Source organism: Schistocerca americana, chromosome 8 (genome assembly GCF_021461395.2).
Source record: "Schistocerca americana isolate TAMUIC-IGC-003095 chromosome 8, iqSchAmer2.1, whole genome shotgun sequence".
Taxonomy (NCBI): domain Eukaryota; kingdom Metazoa; phylum Arthropoda; class Insecta; order Orthoptera; family Acrididae; genus Schistocerca; species Schistocerca americana.
The window spans coordinates 112822460-112836967 of record NC_060126.1 but is presented as its reverse complement, the minus strand read 5'-3'; the positions used below and the strand labels follow the sequence as shown (position 1 = coordinate 112836967).

The 14508-nt window shown below is 41.6% G+C and overlaps 1 protein-coding gene across 1 annotated transcript in view; it reads right to left on the bottom strand.

The window, feature by feature from the left end:
• The window catches only part of LOC124545610 (PAX-interacting protein 1), a 179897-nt gene that overhangs the window by 159665 nt on the left and 5724 nt on the right, over positions 1 to 14508 (bottom strand). The window contains exons 5-6 of the mRNA XM_047124558.1: positions 13883 to 14184; positions 5899 to 6054 (exon numbers count right to left, since the gene is read on the bottom strand). Of these exons, the coding sequence (XP_046980514.1) occupies positions 5899 to 6054; positions 13883 to 14184 (458 nt within the window). The remainder of the gene's footprint in view (positions 1 to 5898; positions 6055 to 13882; positions 14185 to 14508) is intronic.

Sequence of the window (14508 nt, the reverse complement as noted above, 5' to 3'; positions counted from 1 at the left end):
CCACAACGGACTGGCTACCGTGCTGGATCTTAGGTGCAAAAATGTCCAAGGTCGTCGTCTCAGCAAAAAGCAACACTGCACAAGGCGTAGTTGTAATCGCACCCAGGAATGTATCCTCTTCCAAGAGGTGGAAAACGAGTAGGACAGCATTGCGACGACAAGAAAGCCAGCTAAAGGTCTCAATGCACGACGGATACAGTGCACCATGTAAGGCGCCCTTCCCCAATTGGCTCACTCTTCGGAAGAATTTAGAAAGATAGAGGTCAACATACATGGAAGAATCTTGGAGATACTAAAAGGTATCAGATAGATTATATAATGGTAAGACAGAGATTTAGGAACCAGGTTTTAAATTGTAAGACATTTCCAGGGGCAGATGTGGACTCTGACCACAATCTGTTGGTTATGAACTGTAGATTAAAACTGAAGAAACCGCAAAAAGGTGGGAATTTAAGGAGATGGGACCTGGATAAACCGACTAAACCAGAGGTTGTACAAAGTTTCAGGGAGAGCATAAGGGAACAATAGACAAGAATGGGGGAAAGAAATACAGTAAAAGAAGAATGGGTAGCTTTGAGGGATGAAGTAGTGAAGGCAGCAGAGGATCAAGTATGTAAAAAGACGAGGGCTAGTAGAAATCCTTGGGTGACAGAAGAAATATTGAATTTAATTGACGAAAGGAGAAAATATAAAAATGCAGTAAATGAAGCAGGCAAAAAGGAATACAAACGTCTCAAAAATGAGATCGACAGGAAGTGCAAAATGGCTAAGCAGGGATGGCTAGAGGACAAATGTAAAGATGTAGAGGCTTATCTCACTAGGGGTAAGACAGATACTGCCTACAGGAAAATTAAAGAGATCTTTGGAGAAAAGAGAACGACTTGTATGAATATCAAGAGCTCAGATGGGAACCCAGTTCTAAGCAAAGAAGGGAAAGCAGAAAGGTAGAAGGAGTATATAGAGGGTCTATACAAGGGCGATGTACTTGAGGACAATATTATGGAAATGGAAGAGGATGTAGATGAAGATGAAATGGGAGATATGATACTGCGTGAAGACTTTGACAGAGCACTGAAAGACCTAAGTCGAAACAAGGCCCCAGGAGTAGACAACATTCCATCAGAACTACTGACAGCCTCGGGAGAGCCAGTCCTGACAAAACTCTACCATCTGGTGAGCAAAATGTATGAGACAGGCGAAATACCCTCAGACTTCAAGAAGAATATAATAATTCCAATCCCAAAGAGAGCAGGTGTTGACAGATATGAAAATTACCGAACTATCAGTTTAATAAGTCACGGCTGCAAAATACTAACGCGAATTCTTTACAGACAAATGGAAAAACTGGTAGAAGCCGACCTTGGGGAAGATCAGTTTGGATTCCGTAGGAATATGGGAACACGTGAGGCAATATTGACCCTACGACTTATTGTAGAAGCTAGATTAAGAAAAGGCAAACCTACGTTTCTAGCATTTGTAGACTTAGAGAAAGCTTTTGACAATGTTGACTGGAATACTCCTCTTTCAAATTCTGAAGGTGGCAGGGGTAAAATACAGGGAGCAAAAGGCTATTTACAATTTGTACAGAAACCAGATGGCAGTTATAAGAGTCGAGGGACATGAAAGGGAAGCAGTGGTTGGGAAGGGAGTGAGACAGGGTTGTAGCCTCTCCCCGATATTGTTCAACCTGTATATTGTGCAAGCAATAACGGAAACAAAAGAAAAATTCGAAGTAGGTATTAAAATCCATGGAGAAGAAATAAAAGCGTTGAGGTTCGCCGATGACATTGTAATTCTGTCAGAGACAGCAAAGGACTTGGAAGAGCAGCTGAATGGAATGGACAGTGTCTTGAAAGGAGGATATAAGATGAACATCAACAAAAGCAAAACGAGGATAATGGAATGTAGTCGAATTAAGTCGGGTGATGCTGAGGGAATTAGATTAGAAAATGAGACACTTAAAGTAGAGAGGATATGAAGTGTAGACTGGCAATGGCAAGGAAAGCGTTTCTGAAGAAGAGAAATTTGTTAACATCAAGTATAGATTTAAGTGTCAAGAAGTCGTTTCTGAAAGTATATGTATGGAGTGTAGCCATGTATGGAAGTGACGCGTGGACGATAACTAGTTTGGACAAGAAGAGAATAGAAGCTTTCGAAATGTGGTGCTACAGAAGAATGCTGAAGATTAGGTGGGTAGATCACATAACTAATGAGGAGGTACTGAATAGGATTGGAGAGAAGAGGAGTTTGTGGCACAACTTGACTAGAAGAAGGGATCGGTTGGTAGGACATGTTCTGAGGCACCAAGGGATCACCAATTTAGTATTGGAGGGCAGCGTGGAGGGTAAAAATCGCAGAGGGAGACCAAGAGATGAACACACTAAGCAGATTCAGAGGGATGTAGGCTGCAGTACGTACTGGGAGATGAAGAAGCTTGCACAGGATAGAGTAGCGTGGAGAGCTGCATCAAACCAGTCTCAGGACTGAAGACCACAACAACAACAACAACAACAACAACAAATGAGGTCAAACCCGAGAGGGGACCATCACATAATAACGAAACATTTGAGACTCCTTTTAGTCACCTCTTACGACGGGCAGGAATACTGCGGGCCTATTCTAACCCCTGAACCTGCAGGGGGGCAAGCCATTGTTCGCTGCCGATTTTGGACAGATGCAGTGACCAGGCCTTACTTTTTCTAGAACATCATCTGGGTTGTAGCCTTACCCCCATTTTATTCAGCCTGTACACTGAGCAAGCAATAAAGGATATTAAGGAGAAATTTAAAATGAAATTTACGTTCACGATGTTAAAGCATCATGTCCAGAATGGTGAGGTAGCTGGCCAGCCTGGATGTTGTTTTTAGGCAGTTGCCCACAGCTCATTAGCCAAATACTGTTATGGTATCCAAGTCATGCCTCAGTTACACAATTTGCAAATGTTTGGAAAACTTTCACAATCTTTCTCATTGATAACACTATCTACAGATCATTTGGGTACACACATTCCACTTCGGGAGACTAGAGTGTGGCAACAGGAAGGGTATCCAGCTGCAACTTAAATTAGCTACACCAAAGCCAACAGTAACCATGCAAACCCCCTAAGATGCGAGACACAGGCACAAGAAAAGACGGAGGAGGAGGAGGAGGAGGAGGAGGAGGGAATATTGAGGTAATTAGAGTAGGAAATTAGAAAGTAAAACTATTACACGACTTTTGCTGTCTGGGTAGCAAAATATAACTGATGAATCCAAAGTAGAGAGGATAAAAATGCAGACTGGCAATAGCAAGGACAGCATTTCTGAAAAACAGGACTTTAATAAAATTAAATGTTAGGAAGTCCTTTCTGAACATGTTTTTCTGGTGTGCAGCCCTGTGCGGAAGTAAAATGTGGAATATTAGCAGTTCAAACAAGATGAGAATAGAAGTTTTTGAAATGTGGTTCTACAGAAGAATGTTGAAGATCACCTTGCAAACACAGCTGGTAAGAGAAATGGGGCGGTAGCTAGAAGGAAGGTCTTTACTGTGCTTAGAAATGGGTGTGACAGTGGCTTCACGCAAGTGTCTGGGAAACGTGCCCTCTGCCCAGATGCAGGTATACGTATGAAGCAGAAAGTGCTTGCCCGCAAAAGAAAGGCGCTGTAACAGCTGAATGTGAACATCGTCTGGCTCTGGGGCAGAGAATCAGGATGAAGTGAGAGCATGATCTAGCTCCCTCATAATACAGATGTCAGTGTAGCACTCACGATTCTGAGAAAAGAAGGGTACCCCCAGAGCCACCTCTGTTCATTTCCGATGAAGGAAGGCAGGGTGATAATGGGTGGAACTCGAAAACTCCGCAAAATGCCGGCCCAAGGTGATGGAGATAGCAGTAGGATCCATGATGACATCTTCTGCTACTGTCAAGCCAGAAGTTTGGGACTAGATCTTAGTCCCAGAGAGCTGCCAGAGGAGGGACTGTAACTGTTAGAAGAACTAGTGAATGAAATCCAGTTAGGTTTTTTTTGCTATCTCGAGGAATGCGATGATACTGTGCAAGCAATCGTTTATAATGAATGGAGTTTGCCATCATAGGATGACAGTTACAAATGCAGAGAGCATGTCTCCGTGCGCGAATTGCGACATGCCACGCCTCAGTCCACCAAAGGAACAAGACAAGGCACAGTAAAGAGAAAGTGCGAGGAATAGAACGTTGGGCAGTGGTAAGAATAAAGTTTCTAAACGATTCTACCTGGTCAACGCAACTGGAGAAATGTCATTCATCGAAGGTCGCCAGGGAGGAATAAAGCCTCCAGTCAGCCTTTGTTGCCATTTGGGTGTGACACATAGGTAGGGTAAGAGTCAGTAAATGGATAGCACACGGGAAATGGTCGCACAAGTAGGAGTCAGAGAGAACGGACTTCAGACGATCGGCAAGCTGGGCAGTGCAGAAGGATAGGTCCAAATGGGAATAGGTGTGCGTGGAGCCTGAAAGGAAGGTGGGTGTCCCTGTGTTAAGGCAGAAGAGGTTAAGCTGATTGATAAGGTCACCCCAGAGGGCACCTCTCAAGATAGGTTCTGGGAGAACCCCAAAGAGGATGGTGCGCATTAAAGTCACCGAGCAGCAGAAAGGGATGAGGTAGCTGCCCAATAAGTTGGAGGAAGTCTGTCCTGGTGACATCAAATGACGGAGGGGGGTAAACGGTACAAAGGGAAAATGTACAGTGACGAAGGAAAAGGCGAACTGCAACAGCTTGAAAGCAGGTACTCTGGAAGATGACTACGAAATTTAAGGTCGCATGTCTGTGTGGCCCTGTCCTTCGTGGAGCGAGATGTAGCACAAACAGTACTGTAGGTGGAGGGTGGTAGAACGCAGGGTTTCCGACTAGACAAAAACTTGCGAGCGACCGTGTAAGGCACTTTTTCCTTCAGCCAGATCTCCTGGGCAGCCCACTCATAGAGATACATGGGACAATCTCAACAGGAGGTAGCATGTTTGCTTTTGCAGTTGATACAGAGGGTAGGAAGAGGCTGACAGTTGACCTCATGAGCATCCCTAAAACAGGTTACACATTTGGACAGGTATCAACCATTGGTTGCGAAAGCTTCAATTTTGTGTGTGTATTTGTGTTTGTTCGTGAGTCTATCAACATGCCAACACTTTCGTTTCGTAAGTTACATCATCTTTGTTTTTGGGACATTAGAATGGGGTTGAAATGATAACACTGGTGGCAGCATAACAGGTTCAGAATGTATGGTCAGACTGTGATAACTTCATAATGTGCTTTGATCTTGGACGGAAGCACCACTCTATCAAAAGCGAAAAAAAGAGTGCATGTAGGCACAAAGGATGCATCTACCTTTTTCATCATCTGATGGACGGCAATGACACCATGATCAGAGAGGTATGTTTGGATTTCTGCCTCGGTCAGACCATCGAGCAACCTAGTGTAAGTAACACCGTGGGAAGAACTCAGTGTTTGATGGGCCTCGACGCGAACAGGTTAGATAGCCAAGGAGAAGCAAAGCTGAAAACAGTTGTTGAGTTTGAGAAGCTGTTTCAGCTGTGAAATGAATTGTGTACTTTCTCTGTAATTATAAAGTTCTATTTTTCTTGACTATCTGGGCACCCTTCTCCATTTGTGTGTTCGTTGTCCACAACAGTCACCAAGTGTTGTGTAACATCACTATATTTAAGCGAAATTAGTAAATATTTTGATATTTATGTACAGAAAATAAAGCTATTTTATACCATCACTGAAAAAAATTGTTTATCTGGATACAATACACTAACTACAAAATGGTGTTTATTAAATAATTTTGTATCTATATTCACGCATATTTTTCAGGCCCTTATTACAGGTTGGCGGAAAGTAAGTTTTGCTTATATGGATTACAGTCTGATGTGGTCATACTAACCCCAACTTGCCTCCAAGGAGGCCCAGGTGGCTGAATGACTCTCTGCTGTTGAAGGAGAGCCTGCTGCCGCAGCATTGCAGCCTGAGGTTGCATAACCCGTTGCTGCTGGGGCTGCTGCTGCTGTATTAGTTGCAACTGTTGTAGCTGAGGAGTTGCCTGGAAAAAATTATGTTTTATCAGAAATTAGTAGTAAACATTTGCTGCTGTCCAAAAACATTACTTTGTACAATATTTTCCAGACGTTTCAAATTTCAAAATTCCAGTTTAAAAGTATTGGTGTCCCTTCCCACTGAGTGTGTACTCGTCACATTGCCTTGTATCCCAAAAGTCTTAAAGACAAACCACTAATTTTTCATGACCTGGAAAAATAAAGAAAGGGAAAAGAAAATTGAATTACAAAACTGTTGTAGCTCAGTCTATACAGACATCTGCAAGTCATGTGCAAGACAATTTACCATGCAATTTCATTATTGTTGAACAAGTAAAATAATCAATTTTCAACAAATATTTTTTCAGTTTGATAAAGCTTGAAGACGTATACAAAAAGCCATTCTTCCTGAAACATAATATGAATACATGGAATAAAATGGGCATAAAGTTTATGTTTGTGCAGCAAATAACCTCTCAAATGTTTTCAAACAATGGAAAGTTCAGGATAGTATTACAACAGTATTATGAAAAGGACAGATTGCTACTCACCAAATAGAGGAGACGCTGAGTCGCAGACAGGCACAACGAACAGACTGTTATACTTAAATTTTCGGCCAAAAGACCTTATTACAAATTAGGAAACACACACACACACACACACACACACACACACACACACACACACACACACACACGACCATTCTCTCTGGCAGCTGTGACTGGGCTACGAAATGTGCATGTGTCTGAAGTGTCCAACAACCTGTAGTGGGTGATGGGCTAAGGAAGAGGCATAGTACAAGGGGGAGGGGGGTAGGGGGGGTTGCAGGGTTGGTTGGTTCAAATTGGGGAGGTATAGTGCTGTTGGACATAGTGGGGACAGTGTACGGCTGCTAGGTGCAGTCATGATGTTCGGGGTGAAGAGCAGGGGGGCGGGTAAGCGAGTAGAGAAAGGGGAAATATGTGGTGTGTTAGCAGAGTAGAAGGCTGTGCAATGTTGGAATGGGAGCAGGGAAGGGGTACATAGATGGACAGGAATTACCAACATTGAGGCAAGGGGGATTACAGGACCATAAGATGTATCAACACAAGAGTTCCCTCATGCGCATTCTGGTGCTGGTAGGGAGGATCCAGATGGCACAGACTGGGAAGCAATCATTGACATGAAGACCAAGGGTCTCAATGAGCCCCTCATGGACCGAAATTATCCTCCCAACCTCATACAGAAACAGATTTCCCAAGCTTTATCTCTCCAATCGCCTACAACAGCCCATGTACACAGTGCCTAGTCACAAGTAACCGTCCCCCTCATGACCCAACACCACACAGGACTCAAACAACTGAGTCATATTCTCCACTTGTACCTCTTGTTGTGCCCTAAAATTATGAATATCATATCCACTATCCTTCCCACCCCTCCCACAGTGGTATTCCATGCAATATACAATATCCTTGGTCCATCCTCATTATACTTCTGCTGTCAATCCCTTGTCTCATGACTCATATCACTGCAATAGACCTAGATGCAAGACCTATCTCATACACCACCACCACCACCACCACCACCACCACCTACTCCAATCCAGTCACAGGCATCTCCTATCCCTTCACAGGTAGGCCTATCTGTGAAACCAGTCATGTGACCTACAAACTAAGCTGCAGCCATCGCGCTACTTCCTACATGGGCATGACAGCTAACAAGCTGCTTGTCTGCATCAATGGCTACTGACAAACAGTGGCCAAGAGACAGCTGATCCAGCCAGTCACTCAGCAAGCTGCCCAACACAATGTGCTTCACTTCAATGACAGCTTTACAGCCTGTGCCATCTGGAGTCTTCCTTCCAAAACCAGTTTTATTCTTAAATGCACAGGTGGAAACCCTCCCTGCACTATATCCTGATCACACAAACAGCACTACACCCTCCTCCTCCCCACCTCATGCCACCTCCTTAACCCCACCACACACCTCAGATTACTAAACACAACAGACACAGGCACAGTTCACAGTCCAGCCACAGTGGCTGGAGACAGGTGTGTGTGTGTGTTTTCTACTTTAGAAGAAGAAATTTGTCTGAAAACTTATACATAACATTCTTTCCACTGTGCCTCCCTGCTACTCAGCATCTCCTCCCTATAGTGAGTAGCAATCTATCTTTTTCATAATACAATAATGATATAGTCTGAAACAATGAATTAAAATTTGTACCACAAAGACTCGAACCCGGATTTCCTGCTTACTATGCAGGTGCATGGACTACCCTATTGCATCTCCCTTCCCGACACAAATTCTGATCCACACTTCAGCCCATTGCTAGGCCCTTTTAAACTTGCATCAGTATTGCCGAGGCTCTCCAATATTGGAATACCAACTTAGCAATGAGCAAATTGAGGTTAATCTTGCCAGTACCTCAGGTGTAGGTGATATATTAATCATATACAGTTGACGTTCCTGCAAAACATTGAGGCCCACCTTCTTCTACGATAATGATGTGTAGTGAAGCAATTTATAATACTCTCAAACCTTTTGTGACTTGTAGAAATAATTTTCCAGTAGTCTATTCAAAGGTCTGACAACACTTGCTTCCTGTGCCTTTTCCCCTGAACATACTTCCCCATCCAAAATCACATACTAGATAAAGCACCACAAACAGCTACACAACTTTATACCACACTTCTCTTGCTTGCTTTTTGAATAATGCAAAAATGAATTAGCCTAAAAAATGTGACATATCTTCATCAACTATCAAACATCTATATAAAACAAATGAAAAAGATGACACAGAATGAAAATGCTGAAGAAACAGTTGAGTTTTGAGAAATGTCAAGTGATGCCTTCACATCACCAATTTAAAGAAAAGTGTGTACAGGAGGACAGTCAGCTGCTAACATCTAAGTGTCTCATCTGCTGCCATGAATGTATTACGTAGTAACAGTAGTGAAGCTGATAGTGCAAAAGATACTGCAATGTCATATTCTTTACCTTTAACCAAATTGTGATACACTATACAACCATAACTGTTTTTATACATGTTCTTTCAGCAGGCACATTCTTGCAAATGACACACTATATTACTTCTTTTCCTTATCACATACTTCAACATTCAACTGCGCAGAAATCTTAATCAGTACCAAAATTATCCATTTTCCCCTCCTGAGCCAGAACCATCAAGTATTTCTTCCAATGAATCAAAAACACTAATATTACCCAATTTCGCCACCTCAAAGCTATGATAGCACATGAACAGTGAGGCAACAACACTCATATAGCCACCAGAAGAAGCATGAACACAACCCAGGCCATAAACAAAGTGCTATTCTCAGAAGGCAATATTTATCTAGTTGAAATACACCAAACTCAAAAGCGAACACAATGATCAGGTAAAGGTGAATAAGATTTTTTAAGATAGATTCATAATCAAATCAGTTAAGAGCGCACTCCATAAGGGTTGCCCCAAGTGAAATTCCCTGGTATTTCCATGATTTCCAGATAAGTTTTACCGTTCTTTCCTAACAAATTTTCAGATCTCAAGGGTGCATAAAGACACAAGTTGACAAATAAATGTAGGGACTTCTGTATTTCTAAACATGTGAGCAAAAATCTTAGGTACTAACATCAACATCTTTTGTAACGAACTTTTTAAATGGAGAAAGCAAGCCAAATTAAATATATATTTCATTAAGACCACTGATGTTATAATATTTCAGTAAAACAAACTATATTTGGTGACAAAAATATTCATTTCCTTGGAGTCGCAGGGCAGATTTAAAATACCTTCACTGATTTCAGAAATAACCTCAGAAAAAAATAGGCCTCTCGAAAGAAGCGTATAAGGTGGGGAAGAGTTGTGTAAACCAACACTGTAGATGACCGCCAATGAGATATTGGTTCTATTATATTCATTATATCAGTTGTTATCCACTGCATTATGTCTATTATTTTAGAGATATTGTGGCTTAGCTGAGTGGTAACATATTTGCCTACCGTGCAGTGGGCCTGGGTTCGATTCCCAGATGGGTAGGAGATTTTCTCCACTCGTGGACAAGGTGTTGTGTTGTCCTCATCATCATTTCATGATCACTGAGATGCAAGTCACCCAATGCGCCATCACCTGAATGAAGACTTGCAACCCCGCAGATAACCTTCCTAATTTCCAGCCATCAATGCCAGTCATTTCATTTTACAACTATTGACATTTTTCTTTCTAGAAATATAAGAGTACACACAGTACTAACCTCCAGCGACTGCCACAATTTACTTATTTTTATCGTCCATACTTTCTAATATATGATCTTCTTTCAAAGTGCCAAAATGTAATAGAATAAATAAAATGTCTATAAAATGCAGCACTGTACAATGTACTTGTAGTTAAACGGTCGCAATCTCTGAAATCCATTGCCCCTGCCCTCTGGTCTGCCGAGGATCCTGGGATAAACCTTGAGAATCCGCTGCATCATGCCACACACAAAAAGATGTCGCCTGCGGGCAGGTTGGTGAGTCTAGATCTGACGGGCAGGCCTACACATTAGTGGAAAACGATGGACTTCATATCAGTAGGCCTGATCCGTTACAGATGCGGCCTGCGATTTTGGGCCATCGTGAAAGCCCACTCGTGCGGCCAGCTACTCGTGAGTCACAGACACATTTTGATGAAATGAGACCATGGTGATCAATCCATGCAACTGATAACTGCATATAGGACAGACCAGGGCTGTCTAATACATAGGATGTAAACAATAACCATTCAAAACGTACCACAGTGGTGTAAAGGAAATGGAGATGAACAGTTTGATACAGGACATTTGTGCTCTGTCAAGCTGGGAAAATACCTCAAATTGTCCTGTGAAAGCCACCTAAAGCTACAGCGCATGTTGATCACATGAAATTTTCAATATTTTATAGCTCTCTTCATACAAACTATTAGTCTTAGAGAAGAAATGAATAAGACCGTAGTTTAATCTTGTACAGTAATACATTTTCAGTAGAGGCTGTAGTTTTGCAGTTATTCAAGAAAATTATACGAAAGTGACTTTCAAACATACCTCCTTCCTCACACTCAGTACCCATCAGTCAAGATTTTTAGTATGTTGTCCGTGGCACTCCCAACTACCATTTTACCTACCAAAATTTGTGTCTACTCTCATTATTTGCTGTATTTGACCTTTTTTGGTCTTTTTCACTGGGCTATTATGCCACCATCTTACTCATAGACTCACAAATTGTAAAACTGAGGTTTGCATAACGTTTACCCCACAATTCCATGAATTTTTACAGCATAAAATTAATAATTAGATTTTTATGTTTGTCTGGGCTTGTTACTATGAAACTATTATGCACGTAAAGGTTGAGTTTAGACTGAATTGCACGTGCAACTAGTTTTTGCATAACACTTATTTTCTTTCGCTTCCAGCACAGGAAAGTTTGAACTGATAATGTTAACACAATGGCCGACTAAACTGGTGGCCGGCCAGTCAATAAAGACCAAAAAAAGGTCGAATATGGGAAATAACTCATATAGTCGCACATTTTTGTACAGTGGTAGGATAAAGTGCCACAAACAGTATACTCCACTAAAAATCCTGACCATTGTATGCCAATCTCGTCAAACATTGTGAAATTTCTTGTTTCTAAATCTAAGCAAAACAGTATATCATTTTTATTCAATTAACTGGTTTCAATGTCATTTTTTAAATTCCTAATTCTTTGTCATGGTATTTTCTTCGTTTCACTGAATTTTTTATTTGCTCTTACTTTGCTCCCTATCATTCTTTTTTTGCCCGGAATCTGTCTCTACTATAATCTGGAACCAAGCGCCAACATTTGGTAATGTGGCAGCTCTTGTAGCCAGTGAGAGGATAGTTTCAGGCAACCGGTGACAGCAAGATATTACAGTTTGTTTTAGCGCTGAAACTAAACTTTTTCTGTCTTGAATTTGCTTGTAGAGGTTAGCTTCAACAGCTGTGAACAAATCAATCATGATTTTAGCTCTGCACAGACTGTTGACCACCGCTGTCTCAGATATATAACATGTAAGGAGGTTGTGGTTGGTTTAGGACAAGAGTTTAAATTCAGAGCTACAAAACAAGTCTCCTGCCACAGTTCAGTCAATGGTCACTTAAATCAGCTGTCAATAGAGCTTCTCACATTTCCAATATACATTGTGGCAGCCACTTGCAACACTGCTCCACGTTACACATTATCAGCATTTGTGAAGTGACCTGCCACATTTGCATGTTACCTATTACTGAGTGGTAGCCAGCAGCCAATGTGGCAACACTGTAGAGGCAAGTGATAGAGATCAACTATCAAGTGATTTTAAGCAGGCTATAGCAGATCAGCTTTGTGATCAATGTAACAGGCAGAACTCAATGTGAAAGTTATGGTTAAAAGTATTCTAAGTGAGAGACTTGTATTTTGTCTATATCAACTGATATGTTAATGATCAGACAATTGTAAATACAGGACTGTACTAAGTTAAGTAATTCATCTTATCTATGCTCTAATGAAGTGAACTAATATTTTATGTGTTGTAGTATCCGCTTGGTCTCCTCCTGGAGCAAACTTAAAAACCCATGATTGTACGACCAAGCGTATTTTTGTCCGGTAGAACAGTAACGACCACTCCATCTTATAACTTAAGATAAATCACTTTTTTTTACCTAAGGCAGCAGAGAGCAAAATGCACAAAGGCCATCTGTTGGTCCCCTTAGATATATACTTTAGTGGTGCACACCATGTGACAGGTAAACATGCGCTTACAGTGTCTGTGACTGTACTATTGCATACCGTAATTGGCAATGGTTCACATGATAAATGATGGGAAATGAAAATGACAAATCATGAGCTGGATATGGGTAACCAATCACACTGCCCGTAAGTAATTTCCTTTGCTTTGTAAATTAACTTTGCTGGCATTCTCTTTACACCGAAATATTAGGTCCTACCCTAACCACCAACAAGGAAATCATGAAATATTCTGAAAAATCAGCTAAATATTAGTGAAAAAACAACATTATAAGCTCAGGCGATTCTCATTGGCTACTGTGTACTATCACCCAATTGGTTGGAACCTACAATAAGGAATTGCTAACAAAATGGTTCAAATGGCTCTGAGCACTATGGGACTTTAACATCTGAGGTCATCAGTCCCCTAGAACTTAGAACTACTTAAACCTAACTAACCTAAGAACATCACACACATCCATGCCCGAGGCAGGATTCGAACCTGCGACCGTAGCAGTCGCACAGCTCCGGACTGAAGCGCCTAGATCCGCTCGGCCACCGCTGCCGGCGAATTGCTAACAGAAGCATGAAAGTGAAGATCCGCAGACACTGTAAGTGCTCTTTTAGCCCGCATGGCACATGCTATGAGCTACATGCTGCACTGTTTAGCCACAGTAAGCTGACCCTTCTTGCTGGTGCTGCCAGTAATGGAGAAAATTGGCACTAATAGAAAGACATTCATTTGTATATAAGTGCTGTCAATATTTCTGTGTGTGTCATTTCTACTTTCATATGAGCACGAAATACGGGTAACGGTGCCAGCACTGCAGGAGTAGTAAGCACTGCCTTTCCCCTCACTCCTGCTCTCAACACTCCTAATGCAGGGGCAAGGCATGTCTCGTGCTGCCATTCCCAAAAACCACCTTATGAAGAGTCAACTTATTGTGGCCAAACAGTGATGTCACTTCTACAAAGGTGTCATAATAAATTTGAGCCAACAGTTTATGCACGAGGTGACAAAAAGTTACCTTTAATCATCGTAGTTGACATTTAATCCACAAGTGTTAACTATTGTAGGTCTAATCATGTTTTCTATGTAAGAGTATGACACCATACCTGTTGCTGTGGTGGCTGATTCCAAGGCATACGCTGCTTCAGTTGTTCAAGAAGAGAAGCTTTGTTAACTGTTGCTCCAGCTGCCTGCTGGATGCCAATAGAGGCCGTAGGCAATGACAGAATAGTGCCATCCTGTTGCTGCAATAGTTGTTGTTGATGTTGCTGTTGTTGTTGCTGCTGCTGTGGAGGTGGTAGTGGCGGTGGTTGTTGTTGCTGCTGCTGCTGTTGTGGGTGTTGCTGTTGCTCTTGCTTGAAGTTAGTCACATCTGAGAAACCTAATATTTCAGCTGTAGACAAATCCCCTGTAAGAAGGCAAATATTTTTCAGGAGAAAGTATACAATTTGCAGCAGAGCAATAGAATGCTATTCAACTGATCGACAAACATTTTGTATTTACAAATGTAAAGAGCCCTGGACAACGCTAAAGAGGAAAGCAATGATGCAGAACAGTAGGAGTACACAAATCACAGAAAGGAATTGCTGCAACCTTACCAACAAAACAGATCATTAAGCTTTGACAGCCACATTTATTATATCATGCAACCGTGCAAAAACAGTACCAAATGTCAAAAAATCAAATCTCATTATATTTATGAGAACATGATATACAAAATGTGTCTGGAAAG